The sequence below is a fragment of the Xyrauchen texanus genome, chromosome 18 (genome assembly GCF_025860055.1).
Source record: "Xyrauchen texanus isolate HMW12.3.18 chromosome 18, RBS_HiC_50CHRs, whole genome shotgun sequence".
NCBI lineage: Eukaryota > Metazoa > Chordata > Actinopteri > Cypriniformes > Catostomidae > Xyrauchen > Xyrauchen texanus.
In genome coordinates this window covers 37,484,123-37,510,347 of record NC_068293.1, presented here as the reverse complement: position 1 = coordinate 37,510,347, position 26,225 = coordinate 37,484,123, and the positions used below count along the sequence as shown (strand labels likewise).

Here is a 26,225-nt window from a genome sequence, read left to right as displayed (position 1 = left end):
TAAACTGTTTTTCTCTTCACAGCAAGCAGATGGTAAGTGGGGCAAGACAGTATTTGAATATAGGACCCAGAAAACAGCAAGGCTACCTATTGTGGATATTGCACCTGTGGACATTGGAGGCTCAGATCAGGAGTTTGGCATTGATATTGCACCTGTTTGCTTCTTGTAAAATCAAGGAGTAAAGATGCATTGAAGAGAATCATCAGACTTTTAAAGTGACTGCTGACTAGATCAGTCTTGTACATACAGAGCTTTGGATTATTCTGGCCTGTAGGAAGATATTTATTGTGCCTTCTAAGAGTTTCAGAAAACAACTGGTCCAAAGCCATTTTTTTAACCAATTGATCTATTGAAATAAGAAATTCATTTTATACAAAACTATCCATAAACTGCTGTTTTAAATGATAATGGCCATTGCTTCAAAGTAAAACAGTAACCAACACTGGTTACTATTAAAATATGGATTTGCCTGTTTTTGTTTCAGTATGTTATTTAAAAATATTTTTCCTTTAAAACAAAAATGGTGCTGTAGATGAGTTTGTCTTGTTTCTCTTGAAAAACACCACTCCTAAAACTAACATCTCTACTCTGGTACATTCACTTTGATATTACTCCTCAACCTAATTGACAATTAAAGATGCAATTGTTGATAAATCGTTTCTATAAACTGGCAAATACCAACAACAGACTTGCTGTATATAAATACTAATGAGTTGTGTGAATTGTATTTCTCCCATCAAAAGGTACAAAGCAAAGCAAAAGGAAATGCAAATAAAATTAACTATATTTCATATTACAATAAATAAAAGGTGCATTTTTGTTTCTTATCCTAATGTTTTCCACAATTACATTGCAGTACATCAAAGAGTAATAACCCTTCCATGCTATGTATTGGTTTCATTTTTTAAAGGTATAAGGCACAATGTAGTGAAATGGAGATGCAGGAAAATAAAAAGAAACAGTATTCACACTCTTTAGGGTGTCATATTTTCTAAAGCATGCAGATACCTATATATAGATACCTATAATTCATGCACTTTTCTTTTTTTTTTATCCGATTAGCATTTTATAACTCTTACGCCATTTGGTATGGCTTGAAAGCTCATCCCATGTACTTGCTTTGCAAATTAAAAATGCATATTACCGTTTCCCATTTTATTGAATCAACAGAAAATATATTCCTTTCACTTTCTATTCTTTATTGACTTATGTAGAAGCATATGTTTCTTTTCTTGCCTTTTAAGCATGAAAATATATATTTTACATAATAAAATGATAATGAATGAACCATTGATAGATTTGCTGCTTTGGACATTTTTAAAACATTTGTATGATATTGCTTGGCCTTTATGTTTTCTATGTGTTTTAGACTTAAATTGTTGTCAACAAATGCTGGGTAACTAAGAGTGATTTATTCACGAATTGTCAGGATTTGTTAATGTTTTTAGTTGCTGTTTTGCTTTGAGTAAATAATGAGACATGGCAGTAATAGTACTTGTTCAAAACACATTTTTGTGCTTTTTTATGTAATATTTAATTATGAATAATAGCATTATTTCGAAAAATAAAATAATTCTAAAAACATGGGAACTTTTCATAAAGTGTGCTTTTGATTGTGCCAGTTTTAATTGTTATGGAAATGTACTTTGTAGAGATGTAATCCAGACAGGAAACAATTGCAGACAGCTTCCACAACAATTGCACAGATTGATGCTCAACTTTGTTAAATATTCAAAAGGATGGGAAATAGCATCTTACCAAAAGAAGAATGGGGTAACATGCTCCAATATGTGGCTCTCTTCAGAAGGACGTACTTTTAATTGAGACAAGTGCAGTGCAAAGCTATAATATTCTGACATTTGAAAAATAAACCAAGAAACATAAGAAAGTGGCAAACGCAGCATTTCAAGCATTATACTAATGTTTAAGAGAGCAGTTTTGCATTTTGGACACACACACACACATATGAAAAAAACCTATGTAGTCATGAAAGTGTGTGGGGGAAAAAAAGTGTCAAAAACAGGAATATATTTGAACTACATGATGATTTTACTGTAATTTTACAATTCCTTTATAATGTACTTTTGATATATTATTGTCCAATCTTAATAAATTACTTCAACACTACAGCATGTTGGTGAAGATTTGCTGAATTTGCTAAAAAAGGGGTCTCTTATTTAATGAAGGGGAAGGTTTTAGAAAGGCATTTTATAAAACAAATTACACAGAATCTGTACAGTTTCCTTTTAATGACTACAACAACAAAGGCAAAAGTAATTCTTACAAAGTGAATTAACAATAATACATGAACAGAGCTCTTACAAAGTGCTTCCTTGTGCAAGAGTATACTAAAATAGATCATATAAAATGAACAGCAATACAAGTACAGGTTAATGTGGAAATAGTCTTATCCTGCAATTTATGGCACTGCTGTTAAGTTAAAAAATACTTTCATGAATCCATTGCAATAAACAAAAACAATATCATCATTTTACATGTGACCTGTGTTTAATATAAAAGAGTTGTTTATCCCATGTCTTATATATGGTAATGCATTGTGTTAAAATATATATATAGATATATACAAAATAACGGAAAGAGAAATAACAATATTTAAGAGTTGTAACATGACATTATACAATGAATTACTATCTGCCATATAGATCTGAAAAAAAAAAAAAATGGCATGCGTGTTTGATAATGGTTGTGAAACTTGTGTGCAATTGGAAATACTTTTACATTTGACACTTTCTTACATGGTAATTACATTGCTTGTACAAGCAAGGGGTGTTAAAACACCATTACTATTTCAGTTTTAGTTTAGTTTAGTTTTAGTTTAGTTCTTACAAAAATAGTCATCTACTACTGCTTATTTTTCAATATAATTTTGTAAACCAAATTCAAATGCAAATACATAAAAAAAAAAAAAAACGCAAGATAAGACATTGACATTTTGACTGTAAACCCGAGTTTGGCACTTTAATACAAATGGTTTAACAAGAATGTGACAAGAACATCATCTTGAAATCAGCAGCGACCATCAAGTGGATCAAGGGAAAAGACAGTGCCCTCTACTGTCAGTCCCATTTTGAACCCCTCCTGAAAAAAACAAAAACAGGAAAAACTATTTATTTTAGTGTAACTGTACATCTGTTGCACAAACATCTATAAAATGAAATTTTTTTTATTTTTAAAATACACAACAACAATCTTGGTGAAGTTTTATACAGATTTGATTGTTAATTAAACATGCTTTTAGGCTATAGGGCAGAAGGAAATGGTAGACACGTGGCTTTAAATAAATAATTATACTGTGGAGATACTTAAAACAAAAAAGCACGGCAAAATACACCTAAGAGATTCTGTTGGAAATAAAGAAAACAAATGATCAGAAAGTACAAACCATCTCTGCCTCTGCAAGCAGAAAGAGGGCAAAAAGACAGACAAGTGGGGTTGTTAGTTCAAGAACAAATCATATACTGTAAATGATTAATTTACTGTTATGTGTGCAAGATTTTCTGATACTGAAAGTTAGACTACTATTCAAGTTCAAGGCACAAATTGGAATCTTATCAGTTCTCTTGAAACTTTTCCCACACTTTAAACCCCCTAATGCAAACTAAAACATATAATAAATAACATAAAAGGCCATAATATTAGTCCCTTTTTGACTTAAAGGGTTGGAATTCACTAGGAGTGAATTATGCAGGTTATGCAAATCAGGTAACGTCACAAATGTGGCGCATATTTTTGTTCCAAATGCAACTTCCACTACACAATTCCCAGTCTTGAGGGGTTGTGCTGACTGCTAGGTTGTAGGGGATGCACTGCATTCCAGTGATCCAGGCACCTGAACTGACTGTTTAAATGTTGAATGTGTTCTCAAATGCATTATGCATGTACTGTACATGCTCAGTGATAACACTCATCTTCCTCATTGGATCATCATTTGGTCAATTAATGCTGACATAATTAATACAATGTATTTTTATCAATATTAGTTTTCTGCCTGCTTTCTGTTAGCAGTAATAAGGACCACTTTTATGAAAACGCATTCTATATTATGCTTAATTTATATAAAAATTAAGCATTGAAAAGAACTTAAGTACTCATGAAGCAATGCTATTTCAGCTCATTTAGCGTCTCGTTAAACTGGATTGTGGGTGGTTCGTGAATAAGACTATGTGCAAAAGTGGTGCAGAAGTTTATTATTAATAACAATATTAATTAAACTTATATAAAACCTTTTAGCGGTTAAACACAAAATGCATCACAAAACATAAAATCGAATACACACACAGTAAAACCAAAAATATTCACATAGTAATAAAAGCAACGCACAATAAAACACAACACATTCAGCAGATCCAATATCCCAGGGCACCAACTACAAATTCAGACACCAACTCATGTAATGCATTATATGTAATTAATAAAATCTTAAAATCAACCCTAAAATGAATTGGAAACCAATGCCAAGGAGCTAAAACTGGAGTAATATGATTAAAAGACCTTATTTGTGTAAAAAGTGTAGCTGCAGCATTTTGCACTGATTGTAGCCAAGCTTTAAAACGGAAAACAGTGCATTAAAATAATCAAGGTGAGACTCAATATAAGCATGTGTGAGCTTCTATGTATCCTTGGAATTCAAGACATGTCTCACCTTAGAAATGTACCTTAACTGATAAAAACAAGATTGAACGAACATCCTGACATGGTATTCAAAATGTAAATGTAAAAGAAATTAACATTTCTCACCACCTGCTGAATATTTGGGATCACCGGATTAAGTGCTGACTTAATGTGACTTTTAACTGAATGAAATGACATGCCATCCAATTTGTTATATCTACTAAACAAGCTTGAAGAACATTTAAATTAGTCAGATCATTTGGGATTCAATGACAAATACAATTGCAGGTCATCTTCATTGCAATGAAAATTAATGTTGTATTTTCGAATCACAGAAACAAGCGGTAGTATATACAGTATAGTGAAAACAAAATTGGCCCGAATAGGGATCCTTGCAGAACACCACAATTCATTTTTGAAGGAGGACATCTCATCTTCAACAGACACTACAATAGGGGTGACCAACTCTGCTCCTGGAGAGCTACCTTCCAGCAGAGTTTAGATCCAACCCTAAGCAAACACACCTGAACCAGCTTATCAAGGTCTTTAGGATTACTTGAAAATGACAGGCAGGTGTGTTGGAGCTAATCTCTGCAGGAAGGTAGCTCTCCAGGAGCAGGGTTGGTCACCCCTGCACTACAACATTCCTATTTGTCAAGTAAGAAACAAACCAGTCTACCCCAAGCCACCTCAGATATTCTTCAATGTATCAATTAAAACAGAATAATCAACTGTATCAAATGCTGAGGTTAAATTAAGCAACACTAAAATTGAGCACTCTTCAGCATCGTCCACCATTAATAAATCATTGGTCACCCTAAGAAGGGCAATTTATGTACTGTGATTTTCTCTATATCCTGACTGATTTCAACTGATATAAAATTGTACAGAGATCCTGCACTGTGAGAATGAATCCAACAAACTCTCCCTACAACTCGAGATTTCCACACATGGTACCGGAGGAATAATTGATGCCTTTATGCTAGAGACCTTATTAAAAAAAAAGATAAAAATGTGCAACAATCTACTGGACAACAAGCAGCACTAGACACAGGGTTGATCGAATGATTAGTATTAAACAAAAACCTACCTTTAGGGCAGTAATAGTTATTAGTTCAGAAAAATACACAGTTCTAGCAGATTTTACCCTGTAAGTGATCCTTCATGTGCTCAAGGTGAACATGAAGTTTGGTTGATTTTCAGGCACGTCCTGCCTTCCTACACTTTCTCCTTAAAATGCAAATCTCATTGTTTATCCAAAGGGAATTTATTTACTTATGACTTAGTTCTCATTTTGACGGGCAACAAGAGTCAAATATTGACACACAAATAATTTAAATATTTTAACTGATCAGTTGTGCTGGAGTCATGAGCCCAGTTATCAGATGAAGCAGAAAAAATGGCTGAAAATTGGTCTAATATTTCTGGAGTTATAGTACGAGAATGATAGGAGTTTAGTACATTTCCTTAGCGATTCTTCACTACTGCAGCAGTGTATACCATTTGCTCCATTAGCTGCTAATTTTCAAATTATTCACAGACATGCAGTCACCTGCATCTCGTCCAGCTTGGACTGGATGTCGGGGGGGAAGTCAGCTGCCCCACATGTGAAAGGGTCAAATGGTTCTGCACCGAACAGGTCTCTTCCTTAAGAAGAAAAAAAATAAAAGGTATTTTGAGAAATGTTGTACCATGACATCTTAAAAATCATTCAGTAAGAGATAACAACATGGTTTGCTATCATCTTCTCAGTTCCGCCGCTCCCTATAAACAGACTACGCAGTCTGTGTAGGGCACAAACTCCCTAGGGGGGGCACCATCTTAACAGAGGAGGGCACCAAAAAGTCCACCGGATGCCCTTACTCACACTTTACACATTATTCAAGGACCCAAAAGCAGTTGTGGATCACAGATGATCACGTCGCGCTCATATCATGTGACCTATTTGTCCTAACCAGCCGCAAAAGAGCGTTGGTTGACAGAATATGTTGTTGATCGCTTGGATTCTATTTCTGCTGCATTGCACGAGGGTAGCACCGTCCACTGTAAAATATAATTGGTCCAAAATACCACTGCAAATAATTGTAAATTAAACATCAAATGTGTTCTTATTGGTTGTGATTGTCACATTAAGTCAATAGTATTGTATTCAGTGTGAACAAAGCAATTGCTTATTCGCTAGAATCGCTGGAATCTTATTGCATTCCACTAGGTTAGGACATGGTGTTAGTGCACAACATACCAACATGTATACCGTACTCCTTTATTTTTTGTCTTTTTCTTTTATCACCATTTGGAAGCACCAACTTCAGAGGTGAGCTAGGCCAAAACAATAAAGAAACACAAAAACTAACTTCAACCATAAACTCCTAAAAAATGTTTACTGAATTTTCCCTTCTTCATATTGCTAAAAAAAATGAGTGTAAACAAATTAAAAGAATAGTTCACCCCAAAAAAATGTACTCACCCTCATGCCATCTCAGATGTGTATGACTTTCATCTGCTGAACTCAAATTAAGATTTTTGGAAGAACTTCTCATCTTCCCAACATTTAAAAAAAATAAATCATATAAATCAGCATAAAAGTAATTCATAAGACTCCAGTGGATAAATCGATGTCTTCAGAAGTGATATGATAGGTTTAGGTGAGAAACAGATCAATATTTAAGTCCTTTTTTACTAGAAATTCTCCTCCCTGCTAAGTCCATCTCCACTTTAATGTTCACATTCTTCTTCTTGTGTTTTTGGTGATTCACATTCTGCATGAATATCACCACCTACTGGGCATAGAGAAGAATTTCTAGCAAAAACAGCTCCTGATTCAAACTCTGGTAAATTCAGGACAGGACTTCTGTAATGCCCTGTTGGCTGGTCTGCCAGCTAGCACAATTAAGCCACAGCTGATGGTTCAGAACGCTGCAACGTTTCTGGTCTTCAATCAGCCAAAGAGGGCTCATGTTACCCCACTCTTTATATCATTCCAATGGCTACCAGTCGCTGCCTGCATCAAATACAAGGCTTTGACTCTGGCCTTCAGGACAGCCAATGGAAAACACCTTTTTACTTAAATTCACTCCCCCAGGTCTATGTCCCAACTTGCTCTCAGTGGTCTATGAGTGAGTGGCGCCTAGTGGTCCTGTCGCAAAGAGGCACAAAGTCCATTTCATGATCATTCACTCTCTCTGTTTCTCTGTGCTGGAATGAGCTTCCAACCTCCACATGGCTGCTGATACCATCTCAGCATTCAAGCAGCAGCTGAAAACACGAGCTCTCATTTATTTTAAAGGCTAAAGATGTTAACTTCAAAAACATATGAAAGGTAAACGAATTTCACAATGTCACTGCATTTAAACACAACCTGATCTTATATGCCGACATTTCACTACCTCTGGTACAGTATCAGAGAAAAAAAAAACGTACTCATCTCTGTAGGCCTCGCTGGGGTTGGAGGGGCTGAGCCATTACTTGCTGGTAAAGGAACCAGTGGGGTCATTGGAGAAAATGGAACCATGTCAAATATGTCCGTGGGCGTCTTTGAGGATATGTTGTTTCCCTGCAAATGTCAATAATGTGCACAGTCCATGAGCCTTCTAAAGAATAATTGATACCAGCAAATCCCAGCACACGTACAGCACAAATATGTCTATTTGATGTGTTTTCATCTGGAATAGATATCCCAGAGTGTTTGTTCATCTGCAATAAGACGTTTTAGCTGGGCTGTCAATAGGACATTCAGCAGATGTCTTTGAGATGTTTATGATTTCGAATGCATGTAAATCTCCTCTTTTTAACAAGTTTTTTTACACACATTATAACAGACATCTTGGAGATATATGTGTGCATTCTGGGGATCCTTTTTATATGTATTTGTTTTCTACTTAAAAAGCATGAACAGCTTAATAAAGATAATTCATAATATTACCACTACACATTAGTTTACGCATGACAACAAATTTTTTTGCCTACCGGAGATATGACCATTAAAACTAGATTTAACCCCCCCCCAAAAAAAATACCAGTGCTTGCAAGGCAGAAAATAAATACTGTTAGTTTGAGGTAATCTTAGGTTTTTACTTTGGTTTGGTGTAAATAATATGCTGCACCAGAGCCTCTCTGCTGTTGTCATGACACTCGGCATGCATCTTGTTTTCAGTCAGCTGTACACACTGATCAACATTTACAGTAATCACTATGCAGTGTAACAGCAGCTTTAAATGGTTAAATATTTTATATGCAAAGAAAAACAAGACCAATCACAAATCAGCGTAAAAACAGAATTAAGAAAAAAGACCAATGATAATTCTGTATACAAATATTATGAGGATGGCATCACTGTCGGTTGCATTATGAATGAACATTCTATCAATTTAAGTCAAAACGAGATATACAAAAAACAAAAATATATAGCACACCTACTTCTGAAATTATCTACAAATGTTTGAATGGAGTTTGTATAAGCGGTTCAGGCTGAACTAAATGTGCTGTAAGCGATTATAGGGTTCTGAAGCTTTCACGTGACTGAGCCATTGATTTAGCCACGCCCCCTCATTCCAAAACACGCCCTCCAAAGATAATTTTGAGACAAAACAGAGCAATAGAGCAGCATTGTTTGTTCCAGTGGCTGTCAAATTCAACAGTGGCAAAACATTATGAATCTATAGCCTCAATGATCAGCTTCAAATGCGAACGAGCAAAATGATTTATAGGTGAAAAGCCTAAATGTCCACAGACATTTTTTATTTACATTTTTTTCCAAATTACACAGCTGTCACAGAGACCAGTGAGCTATCTCAGGACACTTATTTCATTCTTATCTTTAAGGGAGTAAAACAAATTTTTTGCATAATTTTCCATGAAAAATAATTGCATACATCACCTTAAATTACAGAAGTTTAATACTTAGGGTTAGGTGTTTATAACAAATTCTAGCAAGTCATTACACAGTCGGCCATCTTTGGAATGCTCTTGGGAAGCTATTTCCAGTCATGCCAGTGCAACTCCTATCTACTTGAATGGGGAAAGACCAACATCTCAAAAAGGGTTGGTCATGATTACGATCAAAGAACAATTTTGAAATCAGCAATAAAATAGACTATGCTTCCTTTCCTCATGTTACTCTAAAACACGCAATTTTTACGGTTTGGTTTGCTAATGTGCATGTGCATTAGAGAGTTGATTGACGGACAATGTCCATCTCTAAAAAGTGATTGGCTCTTTTACCTATAAGGCAGGACTACATCCATTGACCGCTTTGCGCTAGAGCATCTTCGCTGGCTATTTCAATTTCTCCCATTCATTTAAACAGAAGTGGCCTGTCTCTGCTAAATAGTCTCTGATTATAGCAATCCCTAACCAGACTGTTTGAGGAATATCAATACAGTGCTGCCTTGCAAGCACTGTAAAAAATCTCCATGACCTTTTAAAATGTGAGGGTAAAACTTAGGAGCAGATACCACTAAAAGACAAACAATCAAGACCACAAACAGAAGAAGAGTAAACAGAGTAGTGCTTTACAGGAGGGCGAGGAATGCTGTCTCCACTGGAAGGCTTTGACAGAGCTGGTTTAGCAGGTGGAGGAGTCAGAAGACCAGCAGAAAGGTTAGAGTCAGGTGAGCTCATTGGCGTTAGTGTAACAGAAGAGATTTCGAGACAAGAGAACGATGTCACATTGTGACACCAGAAGAGAGAGGAGGGTCTCTGAAGCATATACGCCTCATTAGAAGAGTTAATATGAAGAAGCTGTGGAGAGATCAGACAGTCAATGCTGGTGTTTCTTTTCAAGAGTTTCAAGGAAAAGTTCACCTAGAAATTCTGTCATTATTTGAACTCGAGAACCGAATCAGTCCGATTCTTGAATGAATCGTTCTTTGCTTTGATTCATATGAGCTACTTTCATGATCTTTATAGGCTTCGTCTATCATTTTATTTTATTGTATGGAAAGTAGCTGTGTAAAAGTGTTAAAAATGTCTCCTTATGTGCTCCACTGAAAAACAACAACAACAACAACAACATAGGTTACAGGTTTGGATAATCTACTCAAGTATGTTATAATTTAGTTTTATTTAATTTTTTTATTTGGAAAAGCTCACTGTTGAAAGGCTTAGCTATCATGTCAGTTTTGCATGTACTGTAGCTAATTTACAGAATGGTGGATAGCAATTACTGTAGATGGATTTTACCAACAGGAAGTCCTTATAAGGAAGTACTTACAGGAGGAACTTGAGCAATCATGAGTTGCTCCTCTAAGACTTGTAAATGCTTCTTCAACTCTGAATTTTCAGCTTCAAGATCTTGAATCTGTGAAGATAGATTTTGATTCATCATACACAAACTCATGAGTCATTGTTCACTATTGTTTCTTCTCTGAAGAATGGTTTTCTGTGGAAGCTGTAACTGTATCTTCATGCTTACTCTTTTCTGCAGGCCTCCTATCTGTTTCCTTGTCTCTACATCTTTTCCCCCAGATTCCAGAAACTTCTTGTATGCCAAGTCAAATGCTTGGCCGATGGTCAAAGTTATCTCCTCTGCCTGGTATCGACAGAAATGACAGATCATTTTCCAAGGAACATCATCAGCATTGTTTTGTTTGGCTATTTGTTTTCTGAGCCATATATTATCGCTGTTTGGGTGTTTAATTATTTTAAAAGTGCTGAAAAATCATTTTAAGAGTCACAGAATCATTGACTGATTTCATAACACAGACTTATATCACTAAAATATCTGTTGTCTTACACATTTTTCACTGTCAAACACATAGCAGAGATGTTTGTTGGACTCTGAATCTTTGCAAATGAACGTGAATATCCTTTTGTCCGTTTTATCATCTGCACAGAAGGATATCCGGTGTAACTGACAGTTGAATTGTACTTCCTGTAAATAAAAAATACAAAATAAAATAAAAACAAGCTTTTTCAATACACATTGCTAAAGTCCCCAAGTGGTTCATTTTTCCCCAAAAATATAAATTATGTCATAAATTCCTCATCCTTATATAGTTCCAAACCCCTAAGATTTTTTCTCTTTCAAAAGGTGAATTAAAAAAATTATAATAATAAAATAAACTGAAACTTTGGACTGTTGGTCACAAAAAACTATTGCATGGCTTCAGAAGATTTGAAAATTAGTACACAACTTCTAAGAACCAATTTTCCGATACTTTTATGGTGCTTTATTTTGGTAGTTTTGGTGCTTGGCATTCATCCTCATTTACTTAATTTATAAAGAAAAAGAGCATCCAGGATATTCTTCAAAGATTCCTTTTTTGTTCCATATAAGAAAGTCATAGTGGTTTGGAACGATATGAGGGTGAGTAAATGAAAACAATTGTATTTTGTCATTTATTTGTTAGGATATGCACATACTTTTGATTTAGGATCTAATATTTTCACTCCATAGATAGAGATTTGTAATTCCACTTTTGGGGTCTTCTGACCTGCTGACTTCTTAATGTGCCTCTGAAACTGTAAAGTGTGTGAGAGAGAAAGAGACATCAATAATTTAAGTAATAGCATTTTATTTATTATATTACATAATATTAATAGTGAATAAATTACATTTTAGACAAATCATAGCCAGTTTTTTTGTTCTTTGATAAAAACAATGCATCTGATTTTTTTTCCAAAACAAAGGAGGATCAAATGTTGTGTCACTGAGCAACACACAGACTGCAGAGTGATAGAAATAGTGAACAGTCCGAATTATACTCAAAACCAGCACCCTCAGAACGTCACTTGTCCAATCAAATTAGAGAACCAGAACTACAACTTTATATACTGAATATGTCGAATAAACATGTTCATACAGTGAAATCAATTTTATTATTTTAAATTAATCTTCTTCAATCTCTAAATAGAATTCATCACTTACTATTGTATTTCATCTTTTATCAAAGCTTAAAACCTTTAGTGTTGCAAAAAATCACCATGTGTCACTAAACAGGTAATCTCAAAAGGTGTGTTAGCTGGAGGGTGTTAGCATTGTGCTACATTCTCTTAAAAGCTGTGAAGCTACAGTAACTTACCTTGAGCTTTCTGACAGCATCTTTCACAATTTCTGTACCTTTGGGTTGATCAACCTCCGTATTCCCCAGAAACTGTGGGTGAAACATGAAAATCACATTGTGTGGCCATAAACGAGAAATCATATTTTACTTTGTTTGCAGTGTAATGTAAAAAACAGTCTTCATAGAATTGGTAACACTTTACAATAAGGTTCCATTTGTTAACATTAGTTAATGTATTAGGTATCAAGACCAAACAATTAACAATATATTTTTTACAGCATTTTACAGCATATATATATATATATATAAAACAATTGTTTATTGTTAGTTCATGTTAGTTCAAAGTGCATTACTTATGTTAACGGATACAACTTTTGATTTAAAAAATGTATTAAGATATGTTGAAATTAACAATAACAAAGATTATTAAATGCTGAACAAGTATTCATCATTGTTAACTAATGTTATGGAACCTTATTGTAATGTAAAGTGTTACCAAATAATTTTAAATTCATTAAAAAAGCTTTCATGATCGCTAAGAAAATTCTATCAGTTTATTCTGGACCTAATTTGAGCTCATTTAGAATATAAACCTAATTATCATGGTCTCCCAAGGTTTTGCAAACAAATGCCAAATGCCAAAGCCCAATAAATTGAATAAAATATATAATTTATACACATATCACTTTGAAATGTAAAAAATTTAAATCATTGAAAGGTTCACATAACTTATTAAAAAAGATTACAAGTAATTTGGGTAAGAAAGTTACGAATCCATGACGAACACCACTACATTTAAACTCCAACAGATGGAGCTATAAACCTTTACCTATACCATGTTTTCAAGTGTCTGTCTGGTTTAAAATAGGTGTAGAATATCTTAAAACATAGCCTAAGTTCCTACACCTTGCTATTGTCTCTCTAGTTGCTACTGTTTTTTAATGACTACATTAATTAGCAGTAATTTGACAGTAATCAAAGATTCCCAGACTGATTTACAGTCTTCACCAAAAACATTTCTCTCTTTTTTCATGCTATTCTGTGGTCAAGTACATTTGTGTGTGCTAGGTAGCAAAGGAATAGTGTTGAGGTAGGTAATCTATAGGCTTCAGCTCAGTGCAAATTAAATGCTGCTTTAGAGCTGCTTTGCTGTTGTCATGAAACACAGCACACATATTTTTCCTGTCAGCTGTGCAAGAAAATCAACATGCAGTAACATAACGTTGTCTTTGCAGTATAAAGTAGGCTGTACAGTAGATGTGAATACATATGTGTAGGGAAAAAAAGACCAATATATGAAATATATGTCAGAAAGGTGATCAATCACAACACTGTGTTGGTTACCATTATAGTTCTGAACATTCTATTAAAGGAAGTCTGTTGGAGATTTGCAAACTTTAATCTTAAAGGGAAAGTTCACCCAAAGACGAATTGCATCACATGACTTTTTTCTGTTAAACACAAAGGGAGATGTTAAGCAGAATGTTAGGGACTGATGTCCTCATTTAACATTCACTTCCATAGAATGTAAAAAAAGATGTAAGAAATGTTAATGGTGACTAAGGTTGTCAGTCCCTAACATTCTCCCAAAAACGAAAGTCATATGAGTTTGGAACAACATGAGGGTTGACCATTTTATTTTATGGGTAAACTATGCCTTTAAATTTCTAGTTTACAAAACCAAAAATAGATGGCACACCTCAAGCTGGAATGATCTACAAAACGTTTGAATGGAGTCTGTACATTGATACACACCCACACTGATACACACTGAATATACACTGATCATGGGGTTGAATCAACTCCAAAAAGTTTAGTACATATAGTTAAGGGATGATAGAGGAATATCAATACAATCCTGCCTTTTGCGCTTGGATTTCATAACTCTAATTTATGCGTCTCTGCCATTACTGTTGGTCTGAATTTTTTTCTCCAAAAGCAGCGTAGAGACTAATGGACTCATGGTTAGCACTAATCATTGCACAGACAGCTTACATGTGAAATGTTACATGTTTTATCTGAGAATCTCCTCTGGGGAAAATAATTACATTATTTTTAAACTTGAGTTAAACAAACAGGACTACATAAAATGTGTCTGCAGCACGTAGTGATGATGGATGCTGTCCAAACTCAAGGGCAAGTGAATGTGGTAGGACATAGAGCGATGTAGCAGTGATAGATACACTACATTACACTAGGTGAAGAGTGTCTGATTCTGATTACTGTCTGTTCAGAGTTTTTTTTATTAAAACATTTTGACACAGACAAACAGCCTTTGCTCATCTATCACCCCTGTACACTGGCAGTAGGGTTGTAACAGTTATATTTAATGATTCCTGATACCAAATTTAATACCACAGCAAAACAAAATATGGTATTGAACACACTCATTTGAAAAAGTTCTATACAGGTCCTTCTCAAAAAATTAGCATATTGTGATAAAGTTAATTATTTTCCATAATGTAATGATAAAAATTAAACTTTCATATATTTTAGATTCATTGCACACCAACTGAAATATTTCAGGTCTTTTATTGTTTTAATACTGATGATTTTGGCATACAGCTCATGAAAACCCAAAATTCCTATCTCAAAAAATTAGCATATCATGAAAAGGGTCTCTAAACGAGCTATTAACCTAATCATCTGAATCAACTAATTAACTCTAAACACCTGCAAAAGATTCCTGAGGCTTTTAAAAACTCCCAGCCTGTTTCATTACTCAAAACCGCAATCATGGGTAAGACTGCCGACCTGACTGCTGTCCAGAAGGCCATCATTGACACCCTCAAGCAAGAGGGTAAGACACAGAAAGAAATTTCTGAACAAATAGGCTGTTCCCAGAGTGCTGTATCAAGGCACCTCAGTGGGAAGTCTGTGGGAAGGAAAAAGTGTGGCAAAAAATGCTGCACAACGAGAAGAGGTGACCGGACCCTGAGGAAGATTGTGGAGAAGGACCGATTCCAGACCTTGGGGGACCTGCGGAAGCAGTGGACTGAGTCTGGAGTAGAAACATCCAGAGCCACTGTGCACAGGCACCAGAAACAGCAGAAGAAGCGCCTGACCTGGGCTACAGAGAAGCAGCACTGGACTGTTGCTCAGTGGTCCAAAGTACTTTTTTCGGATGAAAGCAAATTTTGCATGTCAATCGGAAATCAAGGTGCCAGAGTCTGGAGGAAGACTGGGGAGAAGGAAATGCCAAAATGCCTGAAGTCCAGTGTCAAGTACCCACAGTCAGTGATGGTCTGGGGTGCCATGTCAGCTGCTGGTGTTGGTCCACTGTGTTTTATCAAGGGCAGGGTCAATGCAGCTAGCTATCAGGAGATTTTGGAGCACTTCATGCTTCCATCTGCTGAAAAGCTTTATGGAGATGAAGATTTCATTTTTCAGCACGACCTGGCACCTGCTCACAGTGCCAAAACCACTGGTAAATGGTTTACTGACCATGGTATTACTGTGCTCAATTGGCCTGCCAACTCTCCTGACCTGAACCCCATAGAGAATCTGTGGGATATTGTGAAGAGAAAGTTGAGAGATGCAAGACCCAACACTCTGGATGAGCTTAAGGCCGCTATCGAAGCATCCTGGGCCTCCATAACACCTCAGCAGTGCCACAGGCTGATTGCCTCCATGCCACGCCGCATTGAAGCAGTCATTTCTGCAAAAGGATTCCCGACCAAGTATTGAGTGCATAACTGAACATTATTATTTGAAGGTTGACTTTTTTTGTATTAAAAACACTTCTTTTTATTGGTCGGATGAAATATGCTAATTTTTTGAGATAGGAATTTTGGGTTTTCATGAGCTGTATGCCAAAATCATCAGTATTAAAACAATAAAAGACCTGAAATATTTCAGTTGGTGTGCAATGAATCTAAAATATATGAAAGTTTAATTTTTATCATTACATTATGGAAAATAATGAACTTTATCACAATATGCTAATTTTTTGAGAAGGACCTGTATATTATAGTTCTAAATATTAACAAATTCAGTTAGCACAACATGAAGTAGCATTAATGTATTTTTCATATAAGTAAACGTGGCTTTTTCCAAGTAGATATTCAAGTAAACAATTCACAACCAAACCAAAATGGCTTTCTTTCCTCCAAGGAACCCAAAAGGAGACACATGGTAGCCAACCATGGCATCGCAATGCTCAGTATTGTTTCTGTTTTCAAGTTTAAAAAAAAGCCAGTCGCCTGTTTGTTTACTCAAGTATTTGTATGCATATTTGCTGTACCAGCCTGAGAAATACTGTTTTTATTGTTATATTGGACCCCTTTTATAAGAGTTGTCTTTAACTCCTATGTAGTTCAGTAGAGTTGATACAATATACTTTTTATATACACACTTGTTGCATTGTACTAACATTGAAAGAACACACATTTAACTACATCTGTAGGTACACTGCTAAACTTAACCCTAACCCTACCCTAACCATTACCCTAAACCCTAACCCTAAGCCTACCTGTACCTCAACCTCAGTAGCAGCAGATGTAAATCTTGAAAGAACATGTAGTTACACAATAAATACATTGTATTGCATGTATTTTAGTGATTGTACATGATCGTTCAAGACATCTTTAATAAAGTAGGATACATTCATTTTATTTCAGTATCAACTTGGTACTGAAGTACCAGTACCCCTTTGTCTCTTGCTCTTCTCCTATCCAAAGACAGTGAACACAGATGAAACTTCACAGATGACAATCAAAACAGTTTTGTTTTTGTTAAGACATCCTAGATGCACTGCCTTGGAGCAGACAGGTTCTCAGACCTGAACAGTAAATGACCCTAGTGAACTGGAGCATAAAATAGCACTGACAGTGTATAAGAGATGTTTTTCTCACAAGATGACAGATGAATAGCCAAAGAGACACAAACAAATGAATTGTCTTTAAGGGAAAATTGATATAGTGTTTTCATTGTAGTATATTTTGTGCAGGAGAACAAACAAATGCTATGCAAAATGACATGAATCCAGATAAACCAACCTTTTAACCCTGGAATTCTTCAAAGCCATAAAATGAAGAGACTGACAAAATGGCACCCTAAAGTCTGGCATGGCCCAGCTAAATGAGATGAACCACATCTGGCCAATAAAATGATCAAATGAGACTTGTCTAGAGAACACACTCCCTGGAAACCCCAGGAAAACCTAAGACACACTCCTTTCCCCCTTCAATATAAACCAGTTCACTAGTCTTAAATTAAACTGATAAGGAGATCCCGAGACATTTGATCATTATTATGCAAACAGCAGCTAAAAAGAAGTCCCTTTGTTTCATTCATTTAGTAACACAAACACTTAAAAATTAGACATTTCCTGTGTCACATGCTAAAAAATGCATTAGCAAGACACAGAGCTAAAGCAGGCTTCCTTGTGAGACCCTTGTGTTTGCACAATTCTAATATTAAGACATCTCATCTCAATCCAGGAAAATTTCACATCAAGTCACATTACATTGCTGAGTTAACCCTCTAAATGGACAGAATCTACATGTTTGGACCAAAATGTACACAATACCTTGCCTTGCTTGATAATTCTAAAATGATGTTATGACATTTAATCATTATAACTGACAAATTAATGATTAACCCTCTAATTTTAAATAAAACAATTCAAATTTAAAACAAAAAAATTCTCCTGCAATGTAATCTGTATGAAACAATGCGATGTACAGTTTCTACTGACTCAGCTAATTTTCTCTAATGTGATCACACCCACCAGCAGAGGGCGCTATTCATACAGTAATGTGCTGAGACGATCAAATCAAATGGTAAACGCCCCTGACTGTGCCTTAAAAACAACGTTAATTCACTTTTCTGCGTGTTTGAAAGACAGCACGATACACAAGTGAGAAAACTCCTGGATAGTAAGGAAGAGTTAACATTTTCCTCAGAAGAAGAGAGGGACTCTGATGAACGTTTGTATTTTGAAGAGAGACTTGATCGAGCAGAGGATACAATTTCACACGAGTAAGTCATTTAGTTTTAATTAGTTGACATGCTATTTTATATAAACATGTACATATTTTACTAGTGGGACTGTTTCCAGACTTGCCAGCCAGGATTCAGAGAACTGAAATTTTAAATATGTCCTAATAAGCAAGTTTTAGATACATTTAAATGCTGTTTTGGCTAAAGCAGGCATTTAAATTGTGTGCTGTATGATATAAATATGATATGTAATATGGTATAAAAATAATATGAATGTTTAGATTATATTTTAACTAGTGTTTATGCTGCCTCATTATTATCAACAAAGCTTGTGCTTGCAAATATGTGTTCAGGTTAAATGAGTAAAATGCACTTTAAATATGCCCATATTAGAAAATAAGCATATTATAATGATTTCTGAAGGATCATGTGACACTGAAGACCGCAGTAATGATGCTGAAAATTCAGCTTTGATCACAAATTGCATTTTACAATATATTCAAATAGCAAACTGTTCTTTTAAATTGTAAAAATAGTTCAAAATATCACTGTTTTTACTGTATTTTGGATCAAATAAATGCAGTCTTGGTGAGCAGAAGAGACTTCTTTTAAACAGTAGTGTAGGTCTAAAATTAAGTAAAGTCTTTATGTAAAGAAAATGTATAGTCAGATTACTTCTTTTAACTAAAAACTTGATTTTAATCATTAAGTCTCCTCACATTCATTCTCTTTGTCACATTCCTCATTGATAGGCCCAGAGGAGGGGTCTTTGTGTCCACATGTGTGAATTACAATCAATATTCATTATAGTTCACGCCTCCTCCCATATGACCTTTCTAACACTAAAAGTGTCTTACAAAAGTTTAATTACTATATTGTTTTGTATGAATGAGTGATCAGGATGGTTTTCACATCATTTTGTAGCAAAAACTCTTGTCTACAAGATCCAGTTCTCAAAAGTCTTGTGGACAAATATTTAGTATGTGTTATTTGGAACCACCAGAACTTTCTACAACGAGCAAAAGAACCAAGCAATGCAAGGAAATGCAACTACATCTACAGACTTTGCTGAAAGTACTGGTGGTCTCTTTAATATAATTCAAGCCTCTCCATTCACTTTACTCACCAACCTGTTTCATGGTTGTATTTGTTACATACATTTTTTATATTTAGATAAGCAATAAAGTCTTGTTTGCATTCAAAAGATAATTTGACTGTGGTATATTTTGATAAATAGTCTTGTCACTTGATTTTTTCAAAGATCCGGCCCTAAAGCTATGTCTAAAATATTTGTGGTATTATTTTCAATAAGCCATGACAATAATATTACTCCAATTAGAAAATTATAGAAAATTCCTTTTTAAGCAGATTCAACGAGATGTTATAATACGTTTTTAATAGAAGATAATTTTATTCAGACAAACAATCTATTTACAATTTATCTTTCTTATAATGGTTGTCGAACATGACTAATTCCATTATAAATTTCCCTACATAACGATGGAGGTACATGGGCACTTTAATTCATACCATGTACATTCGCAACAACCAAAATTTCCTACATCATTGATCCATCCATTTAGAATGTATTTTTTAAGACTGGATATCATTTTTTTTTTTTTGTATAGGTAAGGTTACAATGTTCATGCTACTAAGCATTAAAATCAACATTAAATTTACCCTATTTGATGTCATAATGCACATCCCTGATGTTATATTGTGCATCATGAATCCCTGGTGTGCATTACTTAAGATACTTTAAGTATTTATTTGTAAACTTTTATCAAAATGTAACTACTTGCTCGATTTTTACATTTTTATGGCTGACGTCACGAATGCATCTTATATTTCAACCACTCCCTTCAAACCACCTAGCTTATTCACTTATCTTAACACAAAGATGCAACAGATCTATATAATATATATGTTTATCATCACCTTTGTACTTTAACAAATATTGTTCCTTAAAGGTGAAGATTGTAATTTTTGCGCCACTAGTGTCACCAACAGAATTGCAAAAACGACTTTTCAAATAGGTTTCCTGAACACCTCCCCATCTCCCATTGGTCATTAACAGAGTCCCAACCCAGATTAACCCAGATGCCCAATCAAACAGAGCAGTGTTTAGATTTGTGAAAACATAAGGACATCAACCTTCAAACGGCTTACATATATATATATATATATATATATATAGTTGCATTTTTCATTTTTTTTTGCTTTGGTCTACACGTAAAAGATTATGTGTTAAAGGGATAGTTCACCCATAAAATGTTATTGTGACAGGCAGAATCTATATGGCAGAATCCCTCAGTCACTATCCACTTGTATGGGAAAAAAGTGAATGTCTGAGCCTGTCAGTCTTTCACACTCACATTCTGTGAAGTCATACAGATTTGGAACAGCAAGAGGGTAAGTAAATAATGTCAGAATTTTCATTTTTGGGTAAACTATCCTTTTAGGTAAACCAGCATAACAGTAAATCACACAAGAAAACTTGTTTATGGAAAAAGATGTTCATAACACATACCTTGGCATTGTACGGTATAAAATGCTTAGCCAGCGCTTCTGGAGTGTGCATCCATGATTTATCTAGAAAGAGACAGAAAATATTTAATCTAATAAAGTGCTTTATGAACTAAGAAAGAATCTGTTTAAATGGCAACCATTCTACAAGAAGTCTGTGTTTTTATACAGAGCAAGTACACTTGTGACAAAATCAGCAAATTATTTATTTAAACCCCCCCCCTCCCCCCTCCCCCCTCCCTTATAGACAATCTTGTCAAACATTACAACACATTTCAAAGAATGGGGTTTGCATTTCATGGAACAACACTGCAGGAAAATCACTTAAAGTTGAGAGAGAAATGCATTCAGCTGTGCAATTAGCATTTATTTCAAGTTCTGCTATAGTGTCATTTTACCATGATGCTGTTATCTCCATTCACAGGCTCATAGAGGGCGAGTAAATTATGACAGAATTTTCCTTTAAAGTCCTGGTGTGACGGTTAAATAATTTCAAAGACATTAACTGCCAAATGCCTGTAGACAAGATGTCTTGCAGCTAAAGCTGCACTGTAGATCAAACAGGCACGTCGAATAGCGGAGATTGGCCTCCAAGGAGTTCAGACAGGCGGGGCAGATTTGATGGACAGATGAGACAGCCATGCCTTTGCCTGTGTGACAGCTTGGATACTGCAAGTCCTAAGTGTGACAAACAAGCCACAGGAGTCACAACATACCATTTGTCTGCTGTTTCACTCTGCATCAACACCCTGAGTTCATTACTAGAGGTGGTCACAGCCTTGGAGGCTGTATTTGGAACCCAAGGCAACTGTCATGCTACTTTGATGCCCAGTTCGTCAATGAATTAAAGGACAGCATTTGAGTATGAAGGTACCTCATATAGATACTAGATTCAGAGCTTCCAAAGCACCATAATGTCACATATAATGATCTAAAACAAATTCAAAACTATTTTATATATATATATATATATATATAGACATATACGTATATACATATACCAGTCTGTGAACTATATTTATATATTTGGCAGACGCTTTTATTCAAAGCAACTTACAGAGCCCATATTACAGGGACAATCCCCCGGAGCAACCTGGAATTAAATGCCTTGCTCAAGGACACAATGGTGGTGGCTGTGGGGATCGAACCAGAGACCTTCTGATTAACAGTTTAGTGCTTTAGACCACTACAACACCACCACTAACATATATACATAGTGCACAGACTGATTTCAGCCCCAGTAACACTAGGACTCAAGCATGCAAAATTATTTCGGACACCACAACGGACAGGATATGATGTCACACTTGAGGGCCCTCTTGTTTTAATATATCACAAATAATAGTATATTTTAACACATTAAATATTACATCTACTCACTCTTGCTCGTGTGATATTGCTTATATAAAACAGTTCAACGAACAAGTAAATACAAATAAAAAATTCAAAACAAAAGGTAAAAAATAAATGCATTTGTGCATGGAACTACTTTCTTACGTGATGGATCACAATCTGCCATTGCTTGTACAAACTTTATGCATCCAAGCTTTGTTAGTAATTCAAAAATTGAATGGGAAATTTGGCTTTGGCTGTTTCTAACAAGTTATTGGAGAAACAAGTGTGTGTGAGTGAGTGAGTGAGTGAGTGAGTGAGTGAGTGAGTGAGTGAGTGAGTGAGTGAGCAATCACCTGTTGATGATGCTGTAGTCTGTTAGTCAGTTTTCTGAAGATAATGTCATTTTGGTAAAATGCATCCTATTTTCTCAGTGGAAAAATCCAGGGGTATTCCTCCCCATTTCGCGATAGCCGGTGCACAACCGCACAAACACAAGTGGGTTATACACACAGTGAAGCATCCGAGTGCTGATGGTGTGAGACCATCAGTACTCATGGAACATCTCTCGTCCAATCAGATTCAAGGACCCGCACTAACTGTTGTGTGTTTGTTTGTGTGTATATATATTTGTTATTATTATTTTTCTGGGAGACTATGTGATAATTAATTCCACCATTGTATTCATTCATTTCATTATTTTTATATTTCAGACACATAGGTCCATATCAATAAAAAAAAAACATACAAACAAAAACAGCATGTAGACAACAACACAAAAATGTAATCATTAAAATTTGCAGTGATTAAAATACATACAGGCTTTTGTTTCAATGTTTCCAAAAACAAGAGGAATACCTTGTTTCACTTAATGTAGGGTCAATTAAGGCCATTATGATTACATATTTAGAATCAATTAATTGACACAAAGTTATACATAAAATTCCTCAACACAGCATCAAAGGTGGGAACATAGTTAGTCACAAACATATAGCTTGCACTTATCCATCTTGGGAACTTGAGAAAAATTCTAAATGCATCATTAAATGCCACCTGAAACTTCTTCACATTTGCTTTAATATACCTGCAACACAAGTGCTAATTTCTTTGATGAAGTGAACAGCATACTTAAATCTACCATTTGCATGTTTCTTGTGTGCACACTCTGGACCATGCCTAACTTTTCCTGCTAAAACCCAGTTTTTATAAGCATCACTAGCCTCCACATGGAGTTCAGACACATATTCATTCCATCCTGACATTTTTGGCAGAATGATCTACTACCATTATTTAGACATTTCACTATTTTATCATACATTATACATAGATCACTTATGTTTTTGGTTCTTGCAGTAAATGTTGACACACATAATAGCAGTATATCAATATTACTTAAGCTCTTATCAGTCAGTGAATTGTATTGGCAGAGATCATCTTCTGTAAGTCTTGTCCAATCTAATTTTCCACTCTGTTCATGGTTATCATAACTGATCAACTCAGGTAGACACAGGTATGTGGTCTCTTGTGGCCAGATCATACAAGATCTCAACTTTCACTAGATAATCATGAGCATCAGTCGTACATATACAGTGATCCATCCAAAATGTTGTATGCCATGTGTCAGTGGTATATGTATAGCTATCTACTGGCAAAAGCACTTTGCTAGAAAGAACTTTCTATCTTGACGAAATAGGAAGTTATTATCTGAGATATCAGCATTCGTGTCTATTTGTATATTCTGCCATGCAATACTCCCATTCTTATATCTGTTGTGGACTCCCCTGCCCCATAAAAATCATTATTAATATAATTAAGTTTATCTAGATCTTGTCTAGGTAATAAAGTCTCTTGTATACAGATTATATCAGCGTTCTTTAGGAGTTTGTCAATAACAAGCGTCGTGCTTTGTCCCCAGCATTCTTTCCTAGGTGCAAGTCACGCGAGTTCTATGACACAACACTAATATTCATAAACCACAATCATAACTTCAATGCAGCAGATGCCCCAGCCTCAGGAACATGCACATTCCTTGTGGCTATAAGTGCTTCTACATCCACAGTCCCTGCGGTAGCCCTGGGTTTGCATGCCTCATAAAAACGGCGTACAAAGATCCCTTCTGGCTAAAGCTGTGGCTCATACATTTTGCCCACCTCATTGCACTCAGTGGTTACTTTAAAGGAGCTATACCGACATTGAGCAGTGTCTATCTTTTGCAGTGTCAAATTACATCACGGTGGAGATTGTCTTTCAGATAATTAGCCTGAGTCTCTGAGTCTAAATCGGGGAAGACTTTTGTAGCAAAAACACTCACCAACCTAGATTTTATAACTTGTATGTTTCCCCCAGTGCTGGTTTCAACAAGGCCGCTTGGCTTCTTCTCTCAGGGAGGATTCAGATGGGGGTTTGGGCTGTATAGTAACATTTCCAGTGACATGTTTCAGATGGCAGCCCTCCTTCACCACATGGCTCCACACAGAGGACATTGCTGCGTTGCTATTTCGCTCCACATTCGAGGCTCCCTCCGCTGCGCCGGCACCCAGGACTGAGGCTCCAAGCATCCGAGCTACGCTCTCCAGCCCCTGACTTGGGGCCTTCTCCCTGACCAGGTTGCTCGTAGACCGAGGCTGCAAGGACCTCCCCATGCCGACTCACAGCCTCCTCTCTAACCTGGGAAATGGCCGCACCTCCTCTGCTTGAACCAGGTTGCTCAATCACACACAAGCGTTGATTTATATCCGCTGTTACCATACAGAGATCTTTGCAGATATAGTAGTAATGTCTGTGATTAATAGTTACATTTTATGAAGCAGGCAAGAAACGTCAAGGCTGTTGAAACTCACAGGCGGACGTTCGTCTAAGTAATGAAACACAAAGCGAGGGATGTTTTCACCAACCTCGTTAAGTAATTTCAAACAAATCTTAACATTATTTACATCTTTTTGCGGTCCTTTATGTGCTACAAAGCGTTGAGTGGAGGTTGGGCAGAGTTCAAAAATAACTTTCTTACAGCTCTCAATCCACTCCGATCCTAAGTGGTTCACAGCCAGTAGAATAATTTTGTCTTATCGAGTCTTCATTTTAACAACGAGAAAGTTTAAAAATGTATCTTCCACAATCATTTTAGCATCAACAGCCACGTAGATCTCTGGTTTTATTCACGATTTACCCAGAGCATCTCTACCAGCGTCCTCTGCCATCTTTATTATAAAATACCAGTAGTATTTGTTTGAATGTGTTTGAATCTAGTGTTGATTGTGTTGTCAATCCAGTCATAGTGTAATTGATGGTGCCTTTACTGATTTTTAATTTTGTAATATACACATCTTAGTATCAGCAGTAAACATCTATGATTTTCTTACTTTCCAATTCAACTTCACCTAAATCCACCCCCCCTCCTCCATTACTGAGAACTTTAAAGTTGTTGACATTAATGCAAATTACAATTCAACCATTTAATATACTATTTGATATAGTATGTGATCTATTTAAATTGTCAATTGTGTCTCATAGACAACAATGAGATTTAATGGAGGTTTGTAGAAGAGTTTTGTTTAGCTATTTCAACTGAGCAACATACCCCAGTAAAAACACCTCAAACTGCACAGATTAACCAAGATACTAAAGTCTTGAATCAAGTTATAGATGGAACCTGTACATGAGCTGTAATATTCATTATCTAGGATCAAGCCAATAAAGTTTGAGATCTGATCTCTCTCACTCTCATAAAACCAATGCTTATTGAAAATGTGCCTGTTTTCTTCTTCCACTAACTGTCAGGACATAGTGTCC

General features: G+C 35.6%; 2 protein-coding genes across 4 annotated transcripts in view; one reads left to right on the top strand and one right to left on the bottom strand.

The window, feature by feature from the left end:
- LOC127658678 (collagen alpha-2(V) chain-like) overlaps nt 1–1,148 on the top strand; it is a 56,887-nt gene extending 55,739 nt beyond the window's left edge. Inside the window, exon 54 of the mRNA XM_052148091.1 lies at nt 23–1,148. Within this exon, the coding sequence (XP_052004051.1) occupies nt 23–169 (147 nt within the window). The 3' untranslated portion in view covers nt 170–1,148. The remainder of the gene's footprint in view (nt 1–22) is intronic.
- The window catches only part of LOC127658682 (PTB domain-containing engulfment adapter protein 1), an 81,745-nt gene continuing 56,557 nt past the window's right edge, over nt 1,038–26,225 (bottom strand). For 2 of the 3 annotated variants that reach the window (XM_052148107.1, XM_052148106.1), the window contains exons 3-11: nt 21,109–21,170; nt 12,654–12,725; nt 11,995–12,093; nt 11,366–11,503; nt 11,045–11,161; nt 10,844–10,930; nt 8,053–8,185; nt 6,185–6,279; nt 1,038–3,099 (exon numbers count right to left, since the gene is read on the bottom strand). In XM_052148107.1, the coding sequence (XP_052004067.1) occupies nt 3,028–3,099; nt 6,185–6,279; nt 8,053–8,185; nt 10,844–10,930; nt 11,045–11,161; nt 11,366–11,503; nt 11,995–12,093; nt 12,654–12,725; nt 21,109–21,170 (875 nt within the window). In that variant the 3' untranslated portion in view covers nt 1,038–3,027. Of the gene's footprint in view, nt 3,100–6,184; nt 6,280–8,052; nt 8,186–10,146; nt 10,372–10,843; nt 10,931–11,044; nt 11,162–11,365; nt 11,504–11,994; nt 12,094–12,653; nt 12,726–21,108; nt 21,171–26,225 lie in introns of all 3 variants that reach the window. The other variant, XM_052148108.1, reaches the window with a different exon arrangement.